Genomic DNA, 26,740 nt, shown 5'->3' on the forward strand with positions numbered 1-26,740 from the left:
TTCGACGCAATGCAAAATTCCCCATGCATTTCTTATGGGAGTTTCGTGACTTACAATTGGCTATATCTACACTAATAATGAAGCACTAACGAAACTATTAGTATTTTCTGGAAGCACTAACGATATACTAACGAATGACACTAATCTTTTCGTTAGTGCTCGAAGTGGGGGGGCCAAGTTCACGCTCGGCCCAAAGTGGTTTTTACTTGTAGTTCCTGTACTAATGAAGCACTAATGTTAGGGTTGATGCACTAAGAAGCACTAACGATGCACTAAGGATTGCACTACAAGAATTCATTAGTGCTTTTGTATTCGGCGGTAATTCGACGCAATGCAAAATTCCCCATGCATTTCTTATGGGAGTTTCGTGACATGTAATAAGTCATAACCTCACTAATATTTAAGCACTAACGAAACTATAAGTGTTTTCTAGAAGCACTAACGATGCACTAACGAATGGTACTAATTTTATCGTTAATGCTTGAAGTGGGGGGCAGCGTGAACTTGGCCCCCCCAAATGTTTTTTCTTTATAACTCCTACACTAATGAAGCACTAACGTTAGCGGTTTTTGCAGTAAGAAGCGCTAACGATGCACTAACGATTGCACTAGAAGAGGTCAATAGTGCTTTGGAATTTGGCGGTAATTTGACGCAATGAAAAATTCCCCATGCATTTCTTATGGGAGTTTCGTGACTTATAATTGGCTATATCTATACTAATAGTGAAGCACTAACGAAACTTTTAGTATTTTCTTGAAGCACTAACGATGCACTAACGAACGGCACTATTCCTTTCCTTATTGCTTAAAGTGGGGGGGCCAGCGTGTACCATTGTTTTGGCTCTAGAGCCTACACTAATGAAGCACTAACGTCACGGGTTGGTGCACTAGGAAGCACTAACGATGCACTAACGAATGGCACTAGTTATTTCGTTAGTGCTTGAAGTGGGGGGGCAGCGTGAACTTGGCCCCCCCAAAGGTTTTTTGCTTGTAGCTCCTACACTAATTAAGCACTAACGTTAGGGGTTGGTGCACTAAGAAGCACTAACGATGCACTAACGATTGACACTAATTTTATCGTTAGTGCTCAAAGTGGGGGGGCCAAGTTCACGGACCTGTCTGTGTTGTCATCTACAGTAGTCTTTTCTTAAATAGCTAATAAAGGAATAGAACTGGAAAATTTGATCTTAGGAGAAAACTGGAACAGCCCCGCAGCCAACGCCCCTAGCCCCCCGTGGATACGGGCCTGCACTGGAAACCTACACTATCACTAGAATAGAATGGTTGTTGAGAAGGAATAAAGGCAATGGGAAAAATTACAAGTATAGAGGAAATTCAAGTTACTATACATTCGCGCTAGTGGGGTCAATGCCATATTTGTCCCCGTGACAAATCCTTTTGCGACATCAAGTTTTATTGCTCGTTGGGCGTACGAAAACATAGATGCTTTCCTCTATCGGTCGTAGCCACATAGGGGCCAGTGTTAAATTGACAACAATACACCACTTCGGTTAATCTGGATTTTCAAACAATCGAAGAGTTATATAGGTTCCATTTGGCTTTAAAGAAATAGGCAGGGCTAGGACTTTAGAGAGGGTGGAACGTTTTGCACTTTTGTTGGAAATTCGATGACTGCTAGTGCAGAAAAAGTGCCATTAGTGGCACCGACCTTACTGATTTTTTTTGGACAGCCCCTTACCCTGCCCCAACGGATTTAAAGTTTTTTTAAGTGTTTGGTTAGCCAACACGCACAATCCCAATGACAGAAAAGCTACTTGTGGTCGTTTTTAGAGTTACCTGATGGCTATAATACAATTATTTTATTAAAAGAAACTTGTAGCAATGACAGTAAATAATTTTAAAATGTTTATGAGTCAAAGTACAGCCACATTAGCTCAGATGTTGGAATTAATGCCCAGATTTTGTTTGGAATGCCATGGTAACGATGATTATTATTGTTTTTGCCAATTCTTTTGGCAATTCTTCGCTTGTTATGTACACCGACAGCAACTTCCATCTATCGGCAGGCTACCCAACTTCGTGGTTGCTTACTTTGGCGACGCTCTTCGAGCGTCGTCGCAATGTCCGGCTCCGTCCAGAAGATTCGTGCACCTCTCGCTCGCCTCGTTGGCTCCATAACCTAAGACGACGTTTCTAGAATATTCTCGCTCGAAGTTCGGCGGTGGTATAAATATTGCGTACTTTGGCCAACCAATCCAATAGGCCAGTTTATTGCAGCTTAAGCTTCGCTACTGTTTCTGTTAAGACAAAGAGTTTGTGCATTGTACCTAAAGTTATAGTCTTCTTAGTGCGATACGATTCAGAGATATTTTGTATACTTTTGTTTCCAAGTTCGGAAGCAATGGAAAGCAAGATAAAGGAAAAGCCTCATAGCAGACCAACGCGGGAAAATGTGAAACGAGGCTTATTTGGCACTCCAAGTGAAATGAGTGAAATACAGTTACCCACGTACGCTGACGTTATGTGACATTATCATTGGTTTCGAAGTGGTTTAAGTGGTGACGAAAGCGTAACTAAATTACCAGTGACTGACATTTGTAAACTAGTTGGACAAAGAGATGTACATATTTGGCGCAAAGCAAACATTCCTGTGGTTTCAGAAAAGAGAGTTTTTGACATGCTGAAAACATTTTATAATAAGTGTCGCACCAAGGAAAAACATTTCAGTCGACAAGGACAAGAAGCAACACTTCGTGCAGGTTTTGTTGCACACGCGGGAAAGTCTCTTTTTGATATTGCGTCTTGCAAATGTAAAACCGCCGAAGATTGCAACTGTGAGAGGACACGCAAGATTCCAAAACGAGAATTCAAGTTTCTTTTGGACCAGAGAACATCACATAAAATAAGCATTGGTAACACTGACGTCCGAACAAGCAAATCTCTGTCAAAGATGTTTTCCCGTAAAGTGAGCAGATTTAAGGGGCAGACAACCAAGAAAGACGCTGGAAGTGTTGAAGCAAGTCCATAACTAGTGGGATTAGGCATAGGCACAGGTCAAAGATACTGGCGTCGTCAGGGGAATCCAGCGAAGCTGTTGAATCAGGAAGCACGTCGGAATCTGACTTCGAGGCGCAATCAAGAAGGAAACATAGCCTAAAACGAATCTGTCTTCAAAATACAGCGGACGCGGCGTTTAGAACTGGAGCTTCAGACAGACAGGTTGCTTTGATCGCTTCTGCCGTACTTCAGGAAGCGAGACTCATAACGTCAGAGGACAAAAATCTTGTTGTTGACAGATCTAAGGTACGAAAAGGAAAATATAAACTGGGTGAGGAGGTCCATAAAGAAAAGGCTCACATAGGCAGGGCGATTACAAGTATCTACTTCGACGGAAAAAATGATGCAACTCTTGTGCAAGGAAAAAATAACGGCAAACTACGAAGACGAGAGGTTACAGAAAAGCATATCACAGTTCTATCGGAGCCCGGTTCAGAATACTTGGGTCATGCCACACCTAAGTTAGACACTGGCAAGGATATTGCCGACTCTATATTGGAGCTTTTAGAGAAGAACCAGTAAGACGTGTCAAGTCTTGAGGCAGTCGGCAGCGATGGTGAAGCCACGAACACAGGATGGGATAATGCCGTGATAAGTCAGATACAAAGATCACAAGGAAAGGAACTGCAGCATCTCATTTGCCTTCTTCATACCAACGAGTTGCCATTGTAAAAACCCGCAAACTTAAATATATCTTCACTGAGTATGTTTTGTAACCTCTGTAGATATTAATGTAACCACCCTGTTTGTCAAAATAATAAATTATCATTTTTCAAAAAAAAAAAAAATTCTTGACCTCATCCACTGTAATGCTTGTATTTGTTTAGCCCTTAGGTATGTAAAAAACAAATTATAGGCTACATTATTCCTCCGATTTTTAATTTTAAGATTTTTCCAATGCCAAAATTCCCCTTAATTTCAGAATCAGCCTTATATGCCTCCAGCTATTCAGGAACTTAAGAAACTGTGAAAGTAATACCGATATCAACTGCAGAATGTGAACGTGGGTTTAGTGCTATGAATCAAACACTGAATGATCTGAGGAATCGTATGCAGATTGTAACACTTAGCAAGCTCCTTTTTGTATCTATAAACGGTCTACCTTTGCGTTTATTTAATGCCGAAAAATATGCAACAATGTGGATAAAATTGAAGCGTCACAGTGCTACAGACAATCCTACCGGGAAAGCAAGAAATGTCGAAGAATATCCACATGCATCTCGCCTTTTCAACTAAAACGTAAGTAACGTTTTTCTTTTAAAAAAGACAATTTTAGTTTGTTGTATGTACGTACTTTTTGTATTACTCTACCTTTACTACATTTTTTGTTATTGTTTTGTTTAGCTAGATTTTGAATTTGAACATAAAATATTACTCTTATTAGAGGAGGCTCCAGGAAATATTTTTGGCCATCTCACAACTTTGAAGCCCCACTGCCCCTAATGTATATGCAAATGCACTACACATTGTGATCCACCTATTCCCCCCACTGGGAAATTAATAAATCGATCCCTGATTGGTGGAATTATAAAATGTGGGAGGGAACGGAAGAATCCCGAGAAAACCCTCGAACACGGCGTTCCCTACACAAACTCACATGGCTTGAGATCGATCTAGAAACCCATCATACCAGTAGAACCGTAGTTACGGGGGGGGGGAAACCCTGATGCAAGAGAGCGCCGAACAGGCAAGCAGTAAGAAAAGGTGTTGCAAAAGAGTAAACGATGCGATGCCCCGTAAAAGTATTGGCGCCCTATTAAATCAATATTGTTGTCGCTTGCTTGCTTCGTTCACAACGTAAATATTTCAATAAGAGTTACAAGTTTTTAATTATTACTTAAAAGAAGTTATTATACAGGGTGACTGGAAATTAGATGCATTCCTTCCAAGAAGGGGATACTGTACAAGTACTTTGGAACATTTTCACTTATGAAGCAGGGGTCACAAATCGATAGTTTATTTGTAATTTGCACGTGTGATTTCTTTTTGACGGCTAACGAGAGGTGCGCGAGAAAGTTTTACCCTGACCCACTTCCACATATTGTAGAGCGATGAAATTTTACTTGTGTAATCCTGCATACATATGTAGGTCAGTTTTTAATGTACAGCTCGTAACTCTACACCGTTGTTGTGTTATAGGTACGAAACTGAATAAGGTGTAGTGGTCCAAAATCCATTACTACACCTCAGAAAGCAGCATGGCAACATCGCAGAAGTACTTGCTGCTAGGAAACGACTGCATGGTTGGGAAGAAGTGGAATGAAGATTGTACGTGGTCAGTAGAAAACGCAAACTATAACACACCGAGGATCCTGCATCTGTTTGGCCAACATTTGAGCAGGAACGGGTGTACTGTTTTCTAGGAGGTGGACAACTTTTGCCAGCATGTCACGCTCTGGAATTTCATAGAACCCCGCAATGCACGAAGCACTGAAGCATTACATATCCTGGTAATTGTGGTACTCTTTGCCTGGAAAGCAAGTAGTGATACTCCATGCTGATCTCCAATTAATGTGATCATCACTTTGGGCGCTCAGAGTTGAATACGGACTTCCTTTGGTGGTAGTAGGTGATGATAATAAAATTATATTAACGAAGAGAAGCTAATGAATTCTGTGTGCGTGATTCCCTGTTCTATTCCCGCCGAGAGCACTGAAATTTGCCGTAATTGACCAGGCATCATGAGACAATTTCAGAACTACCTGAATTATGACGTAGCGAACTCCGATCCAGAAAGCCAAAAAACCACGGCGTCTGGTAACTAATGACCATGCATCCATCTGTTGAACATGTGAAATGTGGTTTAGTAAGCTTTTTTCTTTTTCATTTTTTATGTAGATTTGAAATATGTAGAATATTGTTAATGTAGTGCATTTTTTAAAAATAAACAGTTACTTTTTTTAAAGTTAAATTAAATTTAAAAGTCTATTTGCTCTTCACAGATGAACTAACTCGTTTGTGGTGTTGGAAATGTTTCGATGAGCTTCATTATGTGGAAGATGGTCAGCCAATACTAAAGCAAGGTTGTGAAAATCTAAGTTCCGGAATGGTAATATTCTGTCCTGCAGACCAAATCTGTTTCAAAAGGTTAACATTAACTAAATTAGGAGGTGAGTTGTTACGGTACTCCCTAAAATAATTATATTAGTTATTATTATTATTATTAACATGTAACTCTTTTGAATGTCTTTTCTGTTCAGTGTATAACAACCTCCTAGCTATTATAGATGTAGCCAAGATGAATTTAACCCACTCCTGAACGTTCTTTGATCGCTCTTCGAATTTTGAGTTTGAGTTCACGAGTTGCGGAAAGCTAAGATTCATTTGTTTTACATTAAGATACATTTGAATATTTAATTTTGATCTTATTTTATGCCTGTAACTCAATTGAAGGTTATTTCAACAATACACTCCAAGGTTTTGTTATGTTATTCTTCGTAAACAAGGCCTAGCACTATGTTTTTGACATTTCTGGATTCGATTTCAGTTGGGTCAGAAAAAGAGTTGGATGAAAAGTTGAAAAATTGTTCAGACCTCGCTTCAAACTCTACATCTTGTATTCAATTCATAAGCTCAGAGGTCAGAAAGACATTCAACACAAAATACAAAATTTTATGTTTAATTATGAGTTTGAATTGTGAATAAGTTTAAAACAGCCAAGTCAATCAATTTCTATATTACGCCAAATTTCCTAGTGCTTTAGGTAGTCTTTCATGCCAAAATAAAGATCTAAATAAGATATATTAGTGCAACAAAAATCATAACTTTGAAAAATGATTTAGTTTATTGCCAAGATTAAGTAACTAATTATATCAATAGATACACAAATTCGAGTTGCAGAAAAGGAATTAGTGACCGCAAATAAACGGCTCAATGATTTGTGCAGAAAACATGGGAAAGGAATGTTTAAAAACAGGATAATACTGAAACACAGAAAGGTTTACAGAGAGCGGAATAACGACTAGTCCAGTCATTTTACAACTGAACCTAGAACAAATTGCAATAGAATTTCTCTTTACATTTTCTGGAAGAGAATTGAGTCCTAAACAATATATCAAAAGTTTTCGAAAATATATCGTGCCGTTTTCCGCCATTTTGAGTCTCCATATTGGATTTCTCTGTCAGCACTTTCCAGAGAAGTACCGGTAATAACTTCTCGATGAATTTACCTAGAACCTTCGTTCTTGTGCCAAATTGAAGGTAATTAATGTTAAATGTAACAGAGTTTGGTGTGCTTGCTATGTGCTGTAGCCATCTTTAAATATGGCGGCTATTATCCAGAAAAAATATTTTGTTCGTTTTTCTATACCTTCATGCCAAATAACTATGAAACCGTAGGAGAAACGGAAAAGTATGTCGATACAAACGTTATAGAGTGGAATCTGTTCTTTCTAAAGATGCTAATATCATTGATGTATCTTGTAAACTAAGGGAGCTACTTATTTTTAAGTATCGCAGGGTGTTATGTTTTGGAACATGCAATTAAGAAAACTAAGCAGAATACCTGTAACTTTCAATAGCAATAATTACTAATTAAAGTAGGTTAAATTACATCATTTGGCCGAAAATACTTCAGTACATCATAGAAACGCTAGAGGTCCGTGTTGCCGCTAGGCCATGAGCTTTGAAGGAGGGAGGGTAACACTTAAAGGGTGAAAATAAATACTTAAATAATCTTTTTAAATATCTAGAATATATAGCTTTTCCCCTCTAAGATCAGAAAGGCTGCGTAAATTAGTCTTGCCTGCATAAATAATAAATAAGTATTGCGATTTGTGCGCATGATTATGTTTAAAAAACATTTCATGATTATTTACATTTTAAAACTCTCTGTGGTCAACACAAGAAAGAGTGAAATGGGAGACGATTGTAGAATGCAACAATAATTCTTGCTTTTGATATCCATGCTTCTTCGCGGTCGTAGCGTCTGACTGCCTTCCAGTGTTGCCACACTTGGTACAATTGTACCAAATTCAGCCCTTTTTGTCATTAATCGGCCCGTTGGTACCACGCTGACATTTTCAGCCCCTTTTGTAATGGAGTTGGTACAATTCTACTTAATTCAGCACCATTTAACAAATATTTGTCACATTTTCGAAAGTGTCAGTAAGATTTTTCCTACATCTCACGTTACTCACACTGTGTTGGACTCTTAAAAAAAATGCTGTTGAACATTCATTCTGTGACGTTGCACCGCATAATGCTACGAACTTTGTGTGCAAAATTCGTAATTCGAACTATAACGGAAAACAAATGACGCTAGATAAGTGCATCCGCGCCGCGCATGAAGGAGACGAGAAAGAAACAGTGTGGTAGAATCTTTTAGCCTGAAACCTTAAAGAGAGAAGTACATTCTTTCATATACGGCCATAACATAGTTTTAGTTTATCGATCACTTTGAAATGGAGGCGCGTTTGGATTTCCTACAATACATACTGAAGAAGATAATTGTTTTCCCTTTTAAGTTGCGGCCTCTGTTATACTTTCTACGTCCGAGAAAAGTTTCATCTACTTCCACGGTTGTTCGAGGTCCTCCTATTTGTACGTTTTTAAAAAGAACACTTTCTTGATTTGCACTCTTGGAAGAGGGGAGAAGTGTTCTAGAACTTTACCTCTTTTAGTTTCGTGTTATAGAGCCACATATTACACTGGTATAAAATAATGAATTCAGCCCTTTTTCTTTCAATTTGGTACTATTTTTCAGCCCACTCCAGAGCTAGGACTGTGGTAACACTGCTGCCTTCTGTGCTCACAAAAACCTACCCAACTTCATACTTGCTGTCAATTGTTCTGTCGGTTTCAGTTTTCATTTCTTTGTACAGTTTGCAGTCTGCCACGAGGGTAAAACAATAAGAAATACAGTGTCCGGAATGGGACTGACGGTTTTTAAAAGTGTATAGTTTTAATATGGTCAGAGATACAGAAAAAAAACATGATTTTTAAATGAGAACTCAAGAAGTTTATTTGGTCTTACTTACAAGTCATTCGAATTCAGTTTAACTCCACGTGAGCTCCATTTGTAACTTTTGCAACATCTAACCTAAACTCAATCTCTCTCCACGTATTCTGTAACATCTGAAGTGTTACTGAAGCAATCGCATTCCTAATACGGTTCTTCAATTCATCAAAGTTACGCACCTTTTCACCAGAATACTCAAGGTCTTTCACATACCCCCACAGGAAGAAGCCCAGGTGGGTTATATCAGGAGTAGTGCTCTCAAACGGGTCGGGTCAGCTCTGGTCGGGTCGTCGGGTCGGGTTGTCGGGTCGAGTTATTCGGGTCGGGTTATTCCGGTCGAGTTGTCGGGTCGGGTCAATCGGGTCAGCTCGGGTCGGGTCAGTCGGGTCAGTTCACTTTGGTCAACTGAGTTTAGGTTGAGCTTAAACTCGGCTGGAGTCGAAAGCTGCTGTTTTCACTAGCAGCCTAATTAAAAATAGCAATTTTCATTTGATTTTATAGAAACCATAAATCTATTTTGAACATTGCAGCTAGCTTTTTTATGGTAAATGCTTATTTTTGTACTTGTGTGTACTTTAATTTTTTAAATGTGGAAGATTGATTTTACCAATCGACTGTAATATTAATATCTACGCCAATATGGATCTGGATTTAGAACAAAACTAGAAGTTGTTTAAGCAAGGCCAAAAGAAAGATTGGATATGGACGACCAAGCTCAAGCAGGGCCGCGGTGGCTCAGTGGTAGATAATTCATCTCTGGTGCATGGTGTCCATGGTTCGATCCCAGCTTGTGCTAAGTGGACTTTGTGGTGGAAAAACGCCGTGTAATGGGTTTTCTCGGGGTTCTCCTGTTTCCTCCCACTTTCTTCATTCCACCATTTCATTCATTTCTCATGGACACCATATCCCTTAGCTTCGGTGCAGAATCGAGGGACCTTAAACTGAATGTTTCATTTTATTTCACCAAGCCCAAGAACATCGATACAAGAACAAGATAAAGGTTGGATATGCAAGACGAAGTGCATAGTAATCTTTCTCTTGGCCTTGTTTTGGTGCTCACCAAGTAGCTATGAGCATATTTTCTTGCTTTCCGTATAGTATGAAAGACCATAATCAAAATCACACTTGGTCTTCATTTGTACCGATGAGGCGAGCATTCTTGACTCTTGTATAGCATGAAAGACCACCAATACTATGAAATGCAGGACCAAGACTTGACTGTGCAAGACAAAGAATAAGACGCAGTATTGATGACCAAGACCAAGGGTGCGAATTGTTTGAATTTCATTTGTTGGGCTGAAAGTGATAAAATAAAATTAGTACTTTATAATTAATTATCATACTGTATTTTTAAATTTTAAATTACAAAATTCATATTATGTACTGTATCTTCTTACTTGCAACTATATATATACTGTAAAATACGTTTTAATTACCGAGAAAGAAAAATCAAAGTGGCGCGGGTCCCGGAATCATAAGAACTTATTTTGGAATGAAAGTTGAAGGGTTGGAAAAAACACAGGTGTTTTCCCGTTTCCTCAACCATTATCATTGTAGTTAAACGATATCTTTTTGTCTCCGCCAAGAGACTCTTGCTACTGCCTTCCGAGTTGACCCTGCCGTCCGAGCAGGTGAGAACACTGACCTTGAAGAAAATTTTGTCATATAGAACTAAAGCAAGAAAAAAAATTCTCCCACGTCGGACATTGGTATCAGTTATAAAAAGAAATAACCAAACCTCAAAAGTGCCAAATATTCATTAAGATGCATATACAAATCCCCCGCTTGATCTAGCTAGTGGTTAACGTGTAAGACTTCGGTACACGTGGTCCGGTATTAATTCCCAATGGGAGTGCATTTTGGCGTTCACCCAGTGTCGTGACCATAGTGCTCTCAAACGGGTCGGATTGTCGGGTCAGTCTACTCGGGTCGGGTCAGCTCAGGTCAGGTTGTCGGGTCGGGTTATTCGGGTCGGGTCAATCGGGTCAGCTCGGGTCGGGTTGTCATGTCGGGTTATTCGGGTCGGGTCAGCTCGGGTCAGGTTGTCGGGTCAGGTCAATCGGGTCGGATCACAGGTCGGGTCGGGTCATCGGGTCGGTCTTCAACCCGACCGACCCGTTGAGAGTATTAATCAGGAGAGTGTGGAGACCACCTAATACGCCCATCACGGCCTATCCAACGGCCAGGAAATTCACTATCACGGTACTCCCTCATTTGTAGGCTCCAATATGGCGGGGCACCATCCAATTGAAATATCACTTGAGGTTGCAAATGTAACTAGGGAACAACAAAGTGTTGAAGCATGTCTAAGAACACATTTTCTGTTATGGTTTGCTCTATGAAAAAGAAGGGGGTCTATAACTGCATTATGTGTTTAAGCACACCAAACATTCAATTTGGGACTGTCTCTAGAATGTTCTATGTACGCATGCAGATTCTCACAAGTAACACTTCACATCGTTGCTGCCGGTCTGACGCTAAACTATACATTTTCGGAAAGCACTAGTCCTAAATAGGATAACTACACAGTGCGACGGTCAGACGTTGCCGCGTTCAGGACTTATGGAGCGTCAAACATTAACATGGGGTTTATGAGAGTAACCATAGCAGTCGTATTATTTCATGCTAATTCGTCTTGCATTTGAACTCTGTGCTAACATGTGTGTTGTAGCAGTCGTATTATTTCATGCTAATTCGTCTTGCATTTGTACTCTGTGCTAACATTTGTGTTGTTTTTGTGTTTTTTAGGTATGCGTTGTAAGATGGATCCGAAAGTGGTCGTTTGGGCTCTGGTGGCCGAGATCGGGACAAATGAGCGCAATCCAAATTTGGAAGAGCAAAGGATGGTGGCACACATCAAGTCTCTTTTGACCAGCGGGATGGAAGTCGTTGAAGAGATTCGTACGCTCGGCTTCGGTGACAGTGATGGTGACCAGGGGGACGGAGACATGGATTTTGGAGACGAGGAAGACCAAGAGCAGGAGGATGCAGAGATGCCTTCGTCATCGCAGCAGTCTCATACGTCTTCCGCATCTGGCTCATCAGCGTCAGAATACCTGCCCTCTCCTGTGAAGAAGCCGAAGTTCCAGGATCAGCCTCCAGAAGACTCCAAAATGACACCAGAGCAGTGGCGCGAGTACAAGGCAAAAGCCTATGCCTACTGGACGGTAAATCCAAAAACAGGTAGGCCTTGGAACACAAAGACCGGTCGTGCTACCCACTCGACTCTGCAGAATCAGTTCAGGTATATTCGGAACATTGGCGTGCTACGTCACTTTGGGGCAACACAAGGCAAAGATGACAAGAAGACGCTGATGGCAGAGATCAATGAGGCAGTTCGGGGCATGTTCGCGGAGAAACAGCACACTGCTATCATTCACGATCGAACGTTGCGAATTTGGGCTAGGCAAACAGCTAATGAACTGGACCCTAACAAGAGTCTCAAGTTCAAGGCATCACCGTCGTGGGTGTACAGATTCAAGAAGCGCAACAACATCGTGGACCGTGCAATCACCCACAGGGTCGGCAGGACCTGGCAACTGAAAGAGTTGGACTTGCAGCAGCAGGCTGATGCTTTCGTATTAGCGACTCGCGAGCTCATTGCAAGCGAAAGCATCCCACCAACGCAGGTTGCCAATGCAGATCAGAGTAGCTTCAAGAAGTTGTTGCAGAGTACTCGCACTCTCCGTACCAAAGGAACAACAGTCGTGCGAGCGGTTGTGGGATCCATGAGCGCAACAACCCACAGCTACATGATCATGCCCGTGATCACCATGGCCGGAGAGATTCTGCGGCCGATGTATGTACTGGTGTCGGAACCAAGTGGAAAGTTTCCGGGAAACAAGCCTGCAGATCCACCGAACATCAAATCATTTGCTGGCAAAACGTCCAACATGAACAGGGACGACCTTAAGGACTTCTACGAGCAAGTGTTCTGGCCAAGCATGCCTGATGATCGGAAGAAGATCGTTTTGCTATTGGACTCGTGGACTCTGAACAAGGACGACAATCTATCGAACGCACTGAAGCCTGCCGACGTTGCGTTGCACAAGAGACTGATTCCTGGTGGTTGCACTGGAAAGATTCAGCCTTTAGATGTGCATTTCTTCCGTCAGTACAAGTCCTTTGTACGCTTTGTGACCGACACACTGGCCATGGACAGTGTCATGGATATCTGGCATCGCGATCGATTCCTGGCACTACAGTCGTTTTCACTCTACCAGTTCAGCGCACCCCGATTCAAGAACCTGATCCGGTACGCTTTCCACAAGGCTGGCTATCTGGACGAGGAGCCGGGAATGTGGATCTCTCCGCACGAGTACTGCTTTGACTCCCTCGACGAAGGTGACGTGTGCTTCACGTGCGGCGAACTACCGTTCGTCAAGTGTGCACACTGTGAGCGCACTCTTTGCATCTCTCATGCTCTGTTCGACGATTTGCACATTGATTGTACCCTTTAACTTACGCAAACAAGTGCTCAATCAGACAACGTCGATTCAAACGTCACAAACCTTGTGTTCTTCTTCGTTTCCTGTAACTCTCATAAACCCCATGTTAATGTTTGACGCTCCATAAGTCCTGAACGCGGCAACGTCTGACCGTCGCACTGTGTAGTTATCCTATTTAGGACTAGTGCTTTCCGAAAATGTATAGTTTAGCGTCAGACCGGCAGCAACGATGTGAAGTGTTACTTGTCAGATCCCCATATCCTAACATTGTGTCTGTTAACACAGCCAGACAAGTGAAAAGTTGCCTCATCAGAGAAAACAACGTTCAATAGGAAATTATGATCATAATCAATCCTGTCCAGAATTTCAGTAGCAAATGCAGCTCTCTGTGGCTTATCGTTGGGCTTAATTTCTTGCAACAATTGCACCTTATACGCGCGCAAACATAATCGTTTGTGTACCACATCGTGCACTGTTGACTTTGGAATTGCCAATTGCCTGCTCGCTGCGCGAATTGACTTCATCGTGCTACGTGAGAAACACTCTCTTATTGCTTCCACATTTTCTTCTGACACACGCGATTTACCACCGCTGTGTTATTTTACTACTCTCCCCGTTGACAAAAATTGATCCTTCCACGCCTGGATACTGTTGCGTGATGGAGGATTCTTGTGGTAAACACGTCGAAAGTTTCGTCGAACTTCAACTACACTTTTTGTCTCTGCAAACCACCACACGCATTCGACTGACGACGCCATTTCCGTTTATCGGCGATACTAGTGCCGTCACCGGTAAAGTTGTTCAAGTGTGAAAATTTGCTGAAAAAACCTTTTTTAGTTTTCCTTCAATATGAATGGTTTTTTTTTTTTTTTTTTTTGCTGTATCTTACAATATTAACCCTTAAAGTATTTTTGTTACCATATGGCAACATTGGTTTCTTAGAAACTAAATATATAGTTCTTATGTTTCATGCCCGTTATGTCGCGTTGTAGACACTTGTCTACACCCTTTTAACCCAACTGTCAAGCGCTGCTACCGTAGGTCAGAATTTGTAGCTTCCACAGTGACTGAACTGTAGCTTTTAGCAGTTCGGAGGGAAGAGGACAAAAGAGGTAATATAATTAATTAATTATTATTATTATTTACTATGAACTGATTAACTTTTTGAGTGGAGTGGTCAAAATGATAACAAGAATGAAGAAGCAACACTTATAACATATCAGGAATGATTAATAGATTGTTGATAGCGATTTGAATATGAGTGTTTCCATATGGTCACATTGTGAAATACCGATTGATGTGATGTAGGAAAGAGTATACTGTTATTGTTTCTTGACACATACACATACATATACATACATACATACATATTATATATATATATACAAGTAAAATCTAAAATTCCACATGTTCAGTTGTTTTCTTCGGATTATCTTGTACATAACATAGTGCACCAGTCACACCTATATTCTGTTCAACAGTCTCTTTGATCAACTGCACTTTAAACGAGATGAAAGATTTTATAGCTATTATGCTATACCCGATAGCAGAAGTTTCTTTGATTTTCTGCGATGAGGTTTTGTAAGTCAAAACTTTTCTGCAGGAATTCCAAAATGAATGATGATGATACTGCCTTATTTTTATTACAGCGTTACATGGCAATTATTCTGCAGAGATGCGGGAGATTTGCTGCGATCACGTCTTAGATCGCGGCATTTTCTGCTATTGGGATGCTATATATGGGAAATATGAGTACTTCATCTTACAAAGATTACTGGGCTAATGACACTTGGGTTCCGAAAGTAGCCGATGTTATACCACTAAATAGGTTCATAAGGATAAGACGTATTGTTGTGAAATCGGTTCATAATAAGTGCGTAACAATAGCAGGAACATCCTGCGATGTAGAACCTGTGACAAGCACCAAAAGGTGGGACAGTAAAAAAAAAAAAAAAGAAAAAACTGATATGCCTTGACCAGCTATCGTCAAAGAATACAATAGCCATAGAGGTGGTGTAGGTGTATCAGATATGATTGTGGAACAACATAAGACCCCGTCAAACTCTAAACGGTGGTACTTCCCCATATTTTCATACCTCCTTGACTTGTCCGTATCCAATGCATGGGTGTTGTATAGAAAGGACAATAACGCGGGTTTGGACACCAAAGAAATGACTCTCAAAGAATTCCGAAAATAGATCATAAGTTTTATGTAATGCAGGAAGATCAAAATATGGTAGACCATCACAAGATAATGAAGCACAGCCTACTCGAAAGATAAGAGCTCTAGTGGTTCCAAGACCAAATGATGATCAGATAGGACATTGGCCATCATACTGATCAAAAGGACATTGCAGATTATGCCCTAAAGGAATGAGTAGAATGAAATGTACAGTACAAAGTGTGATCTTGTGTTGTGTTTCACAAAATGGCAGAAGAAAGCAGATTATTTTATCTGTCTCCATGTAAGACAAACGTGCGAATGATTGAATGAATGTAAACTAATTTCCTGTAATCTAAAAATATAATGCAAGTTTACCTTTGGACAATATATCGGCTGATATAATAATAGTATTGTATATTTGGTTTCTGCAACAATGCATATAGAAATATATTTTCTCAATTGTTTGTATCAATCATAACTAATAGTGCCAATAAACGCCATAAAATAAACAATATTACCTAGGTTTCCATATATCTGAATGTATTCATACATATGACCTTTAAGTTACAATGTAGCCATATATGGACACAATTTCTAAAAATAAAACATCGACAACAATGAGCAAAATTTTCATTATTTCCAGCTCAGTAGACTCTAATTAGCGTAATATACCAGTGAAAAAAATTTCATCCAACTTTTAGAGGGTCTGTGACTTTAAGGGTTAAAACTATACATTTTAAAAATCTGTCAGTCCCATTCCGGACATCATGTATTAGCTATACGCTGTACATGTTCTTTTCGGTAGATTCTGCTATTAATATAAACTCTGAGGGCCTTCTCAGAGTCACTTTTATTGTTGTACAGTAGAGCGTCGATTATCCGAAGTAATTGGGGGACATGGGTGTTCGGAAAACTGGTTTGTTCGGATAATCGAACTGTACATGTTTATTTGCCAAAAAGAAGTACCGTACAGTTAATTTATTCATAAAAACAGGCATCTCTTTAAGTATTACAAAGTAACGTACAAAGGCAACTTTAGTAGGAATATATAGTATGTGGTACAGTTTATTAAACAAAAATATGTACATAGGGTACAGTGGAGTAATTCGAATAGGCGGGGAATTTGAATAATGTTAAGCATTTTGCCAGCTGGAGTGGAAACGCGGCTCGCCATGTTAGTGAACCTGCGATGGATTTGTAGATGGTGGTTTGCAGAAGTCGCTCTCAGAAATACAAACTATTCCTGCGATTCTGAAGGCTTGCACGATTTTTTGCTTGCTGCAAGGTAAGTACGAATATGTGTATTTTTAGGTCGTTATAATTTTCAACGTTGTTTCCTTAAGCTTTCCTTATTATTGACTGGATAAAATGAAACCGCTCTGGATTATAATCGTATCAGTAGCATGTGGGGCATTGATATACTGTACGCTGGCGTCAACTAATGAGCAATTTTCATACCACGTTCTGAATGGAATATTCGTCGACTGCGGGGCAATTTGGATAATTCAAAACGGGGCAATTTGAATACCAGTGAAATTAGAACTGTAAGCCTACTATTTTATATTTGTTTGTGAAAAGCGAGAGCTTCTGGTGTTAAGAAGGAAACTGCGAATTCTTACTTTGACTTACTGGGAAAATTAATGAACGAGTATGATCTCCACAAACCATCCTAACCGTATTTATAATATGGACGAAAGTAGACTTCCTCTAAATAACAGACCTCTAAAAGTTTTGCAGAAAAGGGTAGAAAAGAGGTGATAAGTGTAACATCTGTTGAGCGCGGGGAAAATGTAACGGTGATAGCATGCTGCAATGTCAGAGGGTCTTTTATACCTCCTGTAGTAATATTCAAAGGCGTACGCCAAAGTCCGGACTTTAAAACCCAAAATCTCACTCACAACTTTTTGTCCTTAGAGTTCTGCCAAAGTCATGTCAACGAAATGCTTTACCTACCTCCACACACTATTACAACCACTCGATCGCTCTGTTTTTAAGGCCCTTAAAGCCAATTACCACCAAGAAGCAACTATCTGGATTCATCAAACCTCGAGCTCAGTGATTAGTAAACCTCAGTTCTGCATTTTGTTCACTGAAGACTGGAAGCGGACAGCTTCTGTTGCACTGACAGTTAATGGGTTTCCATGTACCGGTACATACCCCTTTAGTCCACAAGCTATTGAAGAATTTCGATTCGCCCCTTCGGAAACGTATGGCCTTGCTACACATTTTGAGGAGCAGTCTTCTCGGGAAGATCTTAACAACGAGCCTTCTTCTTCCGGTCATGGCTGTTAAAACTTTGTCCCAACGAAGCCTATAGATGAACCCATACAAAAAGTGATTCCCAGCCCAGAAAAAGTTTGCGTACAGAAGAGACGTCGTGTCACAGGAAAATCATGCCACTCAAGAAAATATTTGGGCAATGAGAATAAAACAACTCCGAAGAAAGACGCTAACATCAGGTGCAACAAAATCCAAGGACACTACAAGAAAGAAGAGTGCTAATGCAGAATCTGCCAAGAAAATACAAATGAAAACTCGAAAGAAGCTGATTTTCTCTACCCCTTCAAGTGACGAGGATGTAGGTATAAGTCTAAAGATGGCTGCATGCAATGAAAGTCAAACATGCAATTGCTGTTTTTGCCTTCTTAATTACTATTCAGAACGTTCTGCTAGAAAGGGAGACTGGATTCGTTGCCAGTGTTGTAAGACATGGTTCTACGAAGTTTGTGTCGGTGCAGAAGGTTGAAAACAGTTTATCTGTTGTCGTTGTCGTTAAATACGAACGATGGAAGATGAATTAACCTATTACGGCTCTTTGCCTTAGACAGTGTTCCTAACATTTTTTTTTAAGTATAGGCCTACATTCAAAAAGATAGCTAAAGGTGACGTATATTTACAATTTATGGACTTCTTTTCATTGAAAATTAGCATATTTCAACTACCGTAAAATATGTAATCTAACTATTAAATAGTTTATACATTATTTCTATAAGACTTGTTTATTTTGTTGGTTATTCATATTACCTCACTCGTTATTCAAATTGCCCCTCAGATATACGTTTTTCGAAATTTCGGCGGGGAAATTGAATACCCAAATTTCACAATGATGTATCTTAGATACTACCTTAAGAAAAAATGTTAAGTAAGAGTAAGGTTCAAAATTTTTGTACACAATTTTGTATTTGAATACCAATTACAGTTTCTGAGATATATGAGAAAATGTCTGAAATCATTCAAATTACCCCGCTGTACCCTATTACATACGCATTTTGCATGAACAATACACACAGTACACAAAATTAACGTTTAAAAAAATCTTTTAAGCGAGCGAGTACACAATTCGGTTAAGCGGTCGTTCGGTTGACCGACGTTCGGATAATCGATGCTCTACTGTATTAAGAACTTGACTAACACGTGATGCTAACTTCCGTATTTACCTAGGTAGTAACATGTAAGGGAAGTTATCAACGATTTATATCGAAAAAGGCCAATCTCGACTTTTTCGCAGGGTTTTCTAAACACTTTAGGAGAAATCAAGTTAAGGGAGTAATATTCTCTTTTATATTGATTTCTCTTATTGTATGTGGACAACCCTACGGAAAACTCGTGGTTGGCTTTTTTCCATATAAGTCGTTGTTAACTTCACTCACGTGTTACTAAGTATGGAAGTTAGCATCACGAGTTGGTGAAGCTTTTACTATAATGCTGGCAATGACTGCATAAGATCTTGAAAGTTTAGATTCGCTTTAGTTGATGCAACTAGTCTTCTTTCTCACTTCAACCATAGATTGGTGGCCAACATGGAAATTTAAAAACTTTTTCTCTCCCTTGGGAGAGCTGTTTTATACTTTGATAAGGTCTCTTCTTCGTAACTGCATCTAAATATTTTATCCTTCGGCTTCCTCTTCCTGGTTTTCCTTCTGCCTTTCCACATATCAACACGGTAATCCAATCGAAGTGCAGAATAAGATGCCCAAGCAAGGTTTTTTTTCTTTTTCCTATTATCTCCATCATCTATTATTATTATTATTATTATTATTATTATTATTATTATTATTATTATTATTATTATTATTATTATTATTAAATATTCTGCCTTTCAGCAGGTCCTGGGACTAATAAATTTTTTTTTTTCAATTTTAGATTAGGGCCTGGAAATATTTCTTCTACTTTTTTCAATCTTCATCTTCCTCTCTTAACTCCCATTTCTCCTATCTTTCAAATCATCGATCAGCTGTTCTTATTCTTCCTATTCCTCGCTTCCCTTCCATCTTTCCTTCTATGGCAGTGTGAAGAAGACAATTTCTTCGCAAGATGTGTCCAATCCAATTTTCCTTTCTACGAAAGTGGTGGCTAGAAATGTCCTCTTCCCTCCTATCCGTTTAAAAACATATTCGTTTGTTGATCTCTCTGTCCATTTTACCATTTTATCTTCTCCATTTTCCTCCAACACCACATTTCAGAGCTCTCAAAATATTTCTTCTCTAACTTCCGTAATGTCCAAGTCTCTGAACCATACAGTCCAATGCTCCATACATAGCACTTGACCAACTTCTTCTTACGTCCAATATTGAGCCTGCTAGTTAAGAGTGATCTTTTCTTGTTGAATGCTTCTTTAGCTATGGCAATTTTTGACCTGATCTCTTTGGTGCAGTAAGCGTCTCTCGTCAAAATACTTCCCAGATACTTGAAATTATCGACCTTTTCAAGTTATCTTTGTTCAACTCTGATCCGTAAGGGCGTGTTTCCAAGGAATATTTTCATGATTTTCGGCTTTTCGATTTTAATTTCCATTACATACAGTTTTCCAGTGTCAAATATTTTGTCAATTATCTCCTGTAGTCCTCTTTCGGTTTTAGGTATTATAACCCTATCAGAGATGGAGTGGGTCAGTGGGTCAAGTGGGTCAAGTTTTTTGAGTGGGTCAGTGGGTCGTGGGTCAACAGCATGTGACCCTCGGTGACCCACCACCCATCGTGACCCACTGCGACCCACCGACTCAGTATGATCTACCGACCCTCTCTGCTCAGTGCATTGTAGACAGTATCTTCTGAAGACTGGTAAATTTGTCTTCGTTTTACTTTCAAGACCTTCATTTCCCTTCCTTTTCCACTTGTTTCTGTCTACTTACCTGAGGTGAGTATATCTAACCAAGTGAAAAAATAACTTCAGGACTTTTGGATATTGATATTTTTAATTGTAATAATAGCAATAGGACTTCTACTACTACTTGGCTTTCGAGATCTGTGAGTTTTTAGAGGAGCTAACTACTGGAAAAAATACATTTTTGAATCACTGTAATATATAAATTATTATATAAAAAATTGAATGTAATTATGTGTGCCTGATCATCACGGTCAAATTGCAAAGTCAAATGAAATTACTTTTGGTATATAGTTAGGCCTTAATCCAAACTGGGATGTTATATTGCTTTTATTATAATGCATAATATCCTAAGGAGATAGAGAGGATCCGAATTTTTGCGAAAAAAAAATTGAGTATCTCGCAAACCGTTAAACTTACCGAGCTGAAATTCAGTGTTTTTAACTCTTTATTGAAAATAAACAGAATGTGTCCTAGCATTTTTTAAAATTCTCCTTTATGTGTGTGTGGGGGAGGGGGCACTTTCTATATATGGGAAATTGGTAGTGAGTTGGTTTGTAAAAACGATCGAAAACGATCGATGTTATTTTTTAAAAAATCTGAAACAAAAAATACAGTGCTTGGCTTCATATATCCATTGCTTTCTTGCTGAAGCTTACAGTATGTTTATTATATGGAGCGCTTACAGCACAGGGCAATCAACCCAAAAACTTGTGACTAAAATAAGCATAAAATTTGTACTGTAAGCTTAATTACACGGAAATTTTAAGTTTAGATTGTATGCATAATTATATGGAAAATTTTTACACTTTTTTCCCTTTACGTTGGTCTACTAACCTTGATTTGGAACTTTCAAATTTCATCCATTTTTCCACTGAAAAGTATTGATAATTCAACAAGAAAATAATTATACTATGATAATTTAATTGAAATTCATCGTAATTTGGCACATGGCAAACAGCAGTGTGGTAATTGAAGGGAAGAAGGAGGGAAATTCCCATTCACCTCTGAACACTCCAGGAAGCTCGTTTCCTTTCGCTTTCTAGACGGGGGAGGGAACTTGGTAATGGCATCAAACCTTCATGTGTAATTACAAAAATTAAATTTATAAACAAATAAGAAATCATCAGTTTATCAGGCTTTAATTGATAATTTATTCACAAGATTCCCTATCGAAGGTGTATTAGATGAAGTTTCTGTTCTCCATGAGTCGACATTGCCAACTGGCATGGTCGATATGGAAAAGATGTTGTATGGTGATAGTGAGATGATACTTCTTGCTGAGTATTTCAAAGCTGGCCAAGAAAAATCGTTATCAGACTTAAGTCTAACAAGCAGATTGTCGATGAGGAGTTGCAGAAATCGGGTAGAAGTATTATCAATTTCCACGACAGAGTGCGAACGGGGATTTTCCCTTATGAATTTACAGATGACTGATATTAGAAATAGACTAAGTGCTCAAACATTGTCTAACTTGTTGTTCATCAATGTTAATGGCCCACCGCTAGACAAGCTCAAAGTACACTAGCTAGTCATTTCTTGGCTGAAGGATGGACACCATTCCGTTGCGGATGATTTACCAAGAAAAAATTCTGGAGGCCAACAGGAAATAAACCCGATTTCAGATTTGTTTTAAGGTGGAAAATTACGAGTCATAGAAAATGTATATTTGTATTAGTAATGGCTTATTTGTGTTATTCAACTTTGTACCTAAATTATGGGTAACTGATAAGTGTCTTCTTTGCTTTAGGTAAACTACTTTGAATAAATATTCATAATAATTGGAATTATGCATATTTGTAACTTAAATTTAACGTGGTGTTTTAGTGATTACACAAATTACAATTATGAGCATACTTTATGGAAATGCTCTCACATAGGGTACTCGAGCACCTTTATAAACTATGAAAAACTGATTTTTCAAGTTTTTTGTGAGAAAAATACTGTGAACTGAGAAACCATAACCTTTTCCATATTGTACAGGGGTATTTTCCTGCGAATAGAAGTTTCTTTTGGAATGCGTTCAGAAATTAACACTTGCAAGAATACTCTCTTAGTACAAGTATATTTTAGGCACACACTAATTTCCCCCCACCTCGAACTGTTTGAATTTCCTCACTGACAAACACTTTACCATTTTATATCATAAAGGTCAGATCCACCGTTATTGTAACAGAGTGGTGCTTGAGCGATTGACTAGAAATTCAAACTCCGATTAGTGACAATTTCAGAGTCTTGTTTTATTTCAAGTGTAAACTCTTTAGTCAGTATAGAAGAGGCCGTGGATCGTGTTCAGAGTTGATGACGATGGATTTTGGTTAGTCAGAATAGGTCAAGTGGATGAAAGTGGTTCATGGTGGGTGGTGGGTCACCGTGGGTGGTGGGTCACGGTGGGTGGTGGGTCACAGTGGGTCACCGTGGGTGGTGGGTCATGGTGGGTTACAGTGGGTCATGGTGGGTGGTGGGTCAGAGTGGGTCACGGTGGGTAGTGGGTCATGGTGGGTCGTGGGTCACAGTGGGTCACGGTGGGTGGTGGGTCAGTGGGTCGTGGGTCACGGTGGGTCGTGGGTCAGTGGGTCGTGGGTCACGGTGGGTGGTGGGTCAGTGGGTCGTGGGTCAAGTTTTCATTGACCCACCCCAACTCTGAACCGTATCATCTGCGTAAATGATCTTGTTAAAGATCTGCCCTCCAATCTTCAAATCTCCAATTCCCATTAAGGCTCCCTTCATTAAACATTCACCGTAAATGTTGAATAATTGGGGCGACAAACCACTTCGTAGTCTGACTCTTCTTGCAATCTCCCCACTATTGGTTTCTCCTTCATTGAATGGCAACTTCATTCGTTGTTCTATTTAAAGGTTTTGAATGAGTCGTCTATCTCTCCAATTGACTTGGGGTCCCTGGTTCAGTCTCAGCTCGCGCCGTGTGGACTTTATGGTGGACAAACACAGTGCTTGTGGGTTTTCTCGGGGTTCTCCCGTTTCCTCCCACTTTCTTCATTCCACCATTTCATTTATTTCTCATTATCACCGTCTCTTTGAGACTAACCGGCATAATCGTGGGACGTAAAACTTAAAAATTTCATTTCATTTTTTTCCGATTTCTTTAAGAATTTTCAGAAGTTTTGTCCAATTAACTCTGTCCAAAGCTTTTCGCCAGTCGTTGAAGCACAAACACAACTCTTTTTTTACATCAAGAATGCTTTCTGATATAACTCTCATCAATCCAATAGCATCTTTGGTGTCTTTTCCTTTCCAGAATCCAAATTGATTTTCTTCTAACCTCTCATCTACCATACTTTTCAGAAGCCTGTTCAATATGCATGCAATGATATTTCCAGTGTGTGAAATCAGGCTAATGTTTCTGTGATCGCTGCACTTCTTTGCTTGCTTTTTCTTGGGCAATGCAATCATTGTAACATCAAGAAAATCCTTTGGCTATTTTCCACTCAGGTCGATCTTGTTAATAAGTCAAAGTCAGTACTTTCATTGCGTTGTATCCTAATCCCTTGAGCAAATCTACTGGTATGTCATCGTCTCCAGTGGCCTTTCTCCTTCGCATGTCTTTGATGATCTGTCGTCCTTCATTAGCTTCGTTAGTACGTCTTCATTTCTTTTCTCTGCGGACCATGATATGCGCAGCATTCTGCGCCAACACCACATTTCAAATGTTTCCAGCTTGGATATTTTGAGAAAAATATATTGTGTGTTCTGTCTTTCACTGTGTTCTCCTTTTAAATGATTTTAGTTTTTTTTTTTTAATAAAAAGAAAAATACTTTCTCTTACATGTACGTAGAAAGCAGATTTCCTACGTGACGTAAATCACGTGCAATTTAAGTAGAAAAAGCAACGGGTGCCAATGTGTGACATCTTGATTAAGATAAATATATATAATTAATGATATTATGATCAATTTCTTATTTCAATCATTATTTTCTCACTTCAATATTTCGTTTAGGGTGTGTATGAGAAATATCTGAAACTGGTCCAATCTAGGTAACTCTCCCCGACACTGAATTTCTTCTGAATTTTGACTCTGAAGTTGCACTTTGTGTCTTTTTCACGATTGTTCATGTCTTTCTTAACAAATATTTTAATATTTGTTCTTTCAGAGTCCATTGTCCAGAGAGGTTGTATGGACCGCCTTATGGAGAACGAAGGATGTCTACATGGCCAAGTGAAAGCAGTAGGACCCTCACAAACATGTTTCTGCCATTCACAGCTTTGCAATGACAGTCCACGAGAGTCAAAATGGACATTTCCTCTATTAATTCTCAATGTAATGTTATCTTGGTTTCTGTTCCGACCAGCATAAAGACTGAAGCTAGTCTAGAATGGAAGTTTGTATACTAAACGACAATTTTCGATGAAAGATTTGTCTAATTAGAAACAATATGTGTTAACTGCATACGAGAACATAGTCAATATACTTTTACAAAACCTACTTTGAAAATATTGTGCTCGTCAAAAGACAAAATTGAAGGTGTTGCTTGTTAAATATGACTCCTTGCTAAATGACATGATTGTATAGTTATATACAGTAGATTTCAGCGCTAAGAAAGCTATGACAGTTATTTTATTTTGCTGAATTTGTATCAAATTCATACAATTATTCACTAAGATGTAACTGCAAATTAATATTCGCTATTGCACTAGAGAAATAATTGCACTTTTATACGGGATAAGTTGTAATCTTTATACAACGTACAGCCTAAGAATTGTTACCCTTTGCCACCAAACAACGCGGGGTGCTACTTGAAGGGCTTTAATACGAGAACTAGCTTCAAATTGCGTATTATTCACTGATTTTAGAATAGTACCTTAATGTTTGAGATAGGAATAATCGATTTTCAGTTAAACAGAAAAAAAAAATCAATCTGACATAATTGCCACTTTAAATAGGTCTACTTAGAATTCAGAACACTTCGCACACCCAGTGCAAGACTGTTACAAGTCAAAAATGCACATTTATGGGAACATGACTTTTAAAGTTTGTTATTCTATCAAAATCACTCCCTGGAATACTGTTATTTTTTTAGTTACGTTTCTGTGAAAATTCCAGCAGATAGAGCTCGCTTCTCTCTCTCTCTTTCTCTCTCTCTCTCTTTCTCTCTCTCTCTCTCTCCCCTCTTTTGAGCGATGATAACTCAAAATTTCCACTTCGAGTTGTAAACTCTTCCACCGGGTGTGCGACTTCCAGAAAAATAGCTACAACATTTACTGGGATAAAAAATGTGATGTTGCAAACTCACAACAAAGCTCTCCAATTCTCTGGGACCGTTCCAAATGTTAAAATACTGCAATATGGGATGATACTATACGCCACTGTTATACTCTTAACAAACTGAGTAATTGTAGAATCCATCAGTAATATTTTTTTTCGGTGGGATAATCACTGGTAATCCATTCCCTTTTAATAAAATTAAGATGCATTTACTTCTTCTGTGTATGGATAGGAAATCTGTAGATTCAAGATTACTGCAAATAAACTATATATGCTTCCAATCATGCCTATTTTCTCAGATCTGGTATCTACTTTTCCAACAAAGGAATGCCATCTCCAAATGAACTACTAAAAAGGTAACCAAGAAAGTTATGTCGCTTAATGAGAGGCTCTGTGTTCAATTGGCCCTCACACAGAGTTGAATGCGAATGGAGATAAAGCGAAGATCAATTGTTGGTGTGGGTATATCCAACATACTACCTGGTTGTGGCTGTTCAGTTACACCGTGAATTTGCGTAAGGACAGAGTGAATATGGGACCTCCACAGAGGTCATAAGCGCCATGTATACTGTACGAGTTCAAACTGGGGTCAAACGCCGCTGCAGCGGGGTGGAAGATATGCCAGGCCTTTGGTGAGAGTGTCGTGACTACGCGGAGAGTGCAGCGGTGGTTTAACAAGTTTAAGGACGATGACGAAACACTCGAAGACGCACCACATGCCAGAAGACCAACACATGTACAAAATGAAGATCTTCAGGCAGCAATTAAGGCGAACTGTGGCCAGACATGAGAGGAACTGGGATTACAATTCAGTGTGAGAGGAG

The 26,740-nt window shown here is 39.3% G+C and overlaps 1 protein-coding gene across 2 annotated transcripts in view; it reads left to right on the plus strand.

Annotated features, from left to right (window-relative positions):
- Positions 1 to 26,191, plus strand: part of LOC145663631 (uncharacterized) — a 41,343-nt gene extending 15,152 nt beyond the window's left edge. Inside the window, exons 3-4 of one of the 2 annotated variants that reach the window (XM_081729731.1) lie at positions 5,960 to 6,127; positions 24,805 to 26,191. In XM_081729731.1, the coding sequence (XP_081585857.1) occupies positions 5,960 to 6,127; positions 24,805 to 25,007 (371 nt within the window). In that variant the 3' untranslated portion in view covers positions 25,008 to 26,191. Of the gene's footprint in view, positions 1 to 5,959; positions 6,128 to 15,073; positions 15,369 to 24,804 lie in introns of those variants that run through there. The other variant, XM_081729732.1, reaches the window with a different exon arrangement.
- The last annotated feature ends 549 nt before the right edge of the window (positions 26,192 to 26,740 follow it).

Source organism: Thermobia domestica, chromosome 11, assembly GCF_964235325.1.
Source record: "Thermobia domestica chromosome 11, izTheDome1.hap1.1, whole genome shotgun sequence".
NCBI classification, from domain to species: Eukaryota; Metazoa; Arthropoda; class Insecta; order Zygentoma; family Lepismatidae; genus Thermobia; species Thermobia domestica.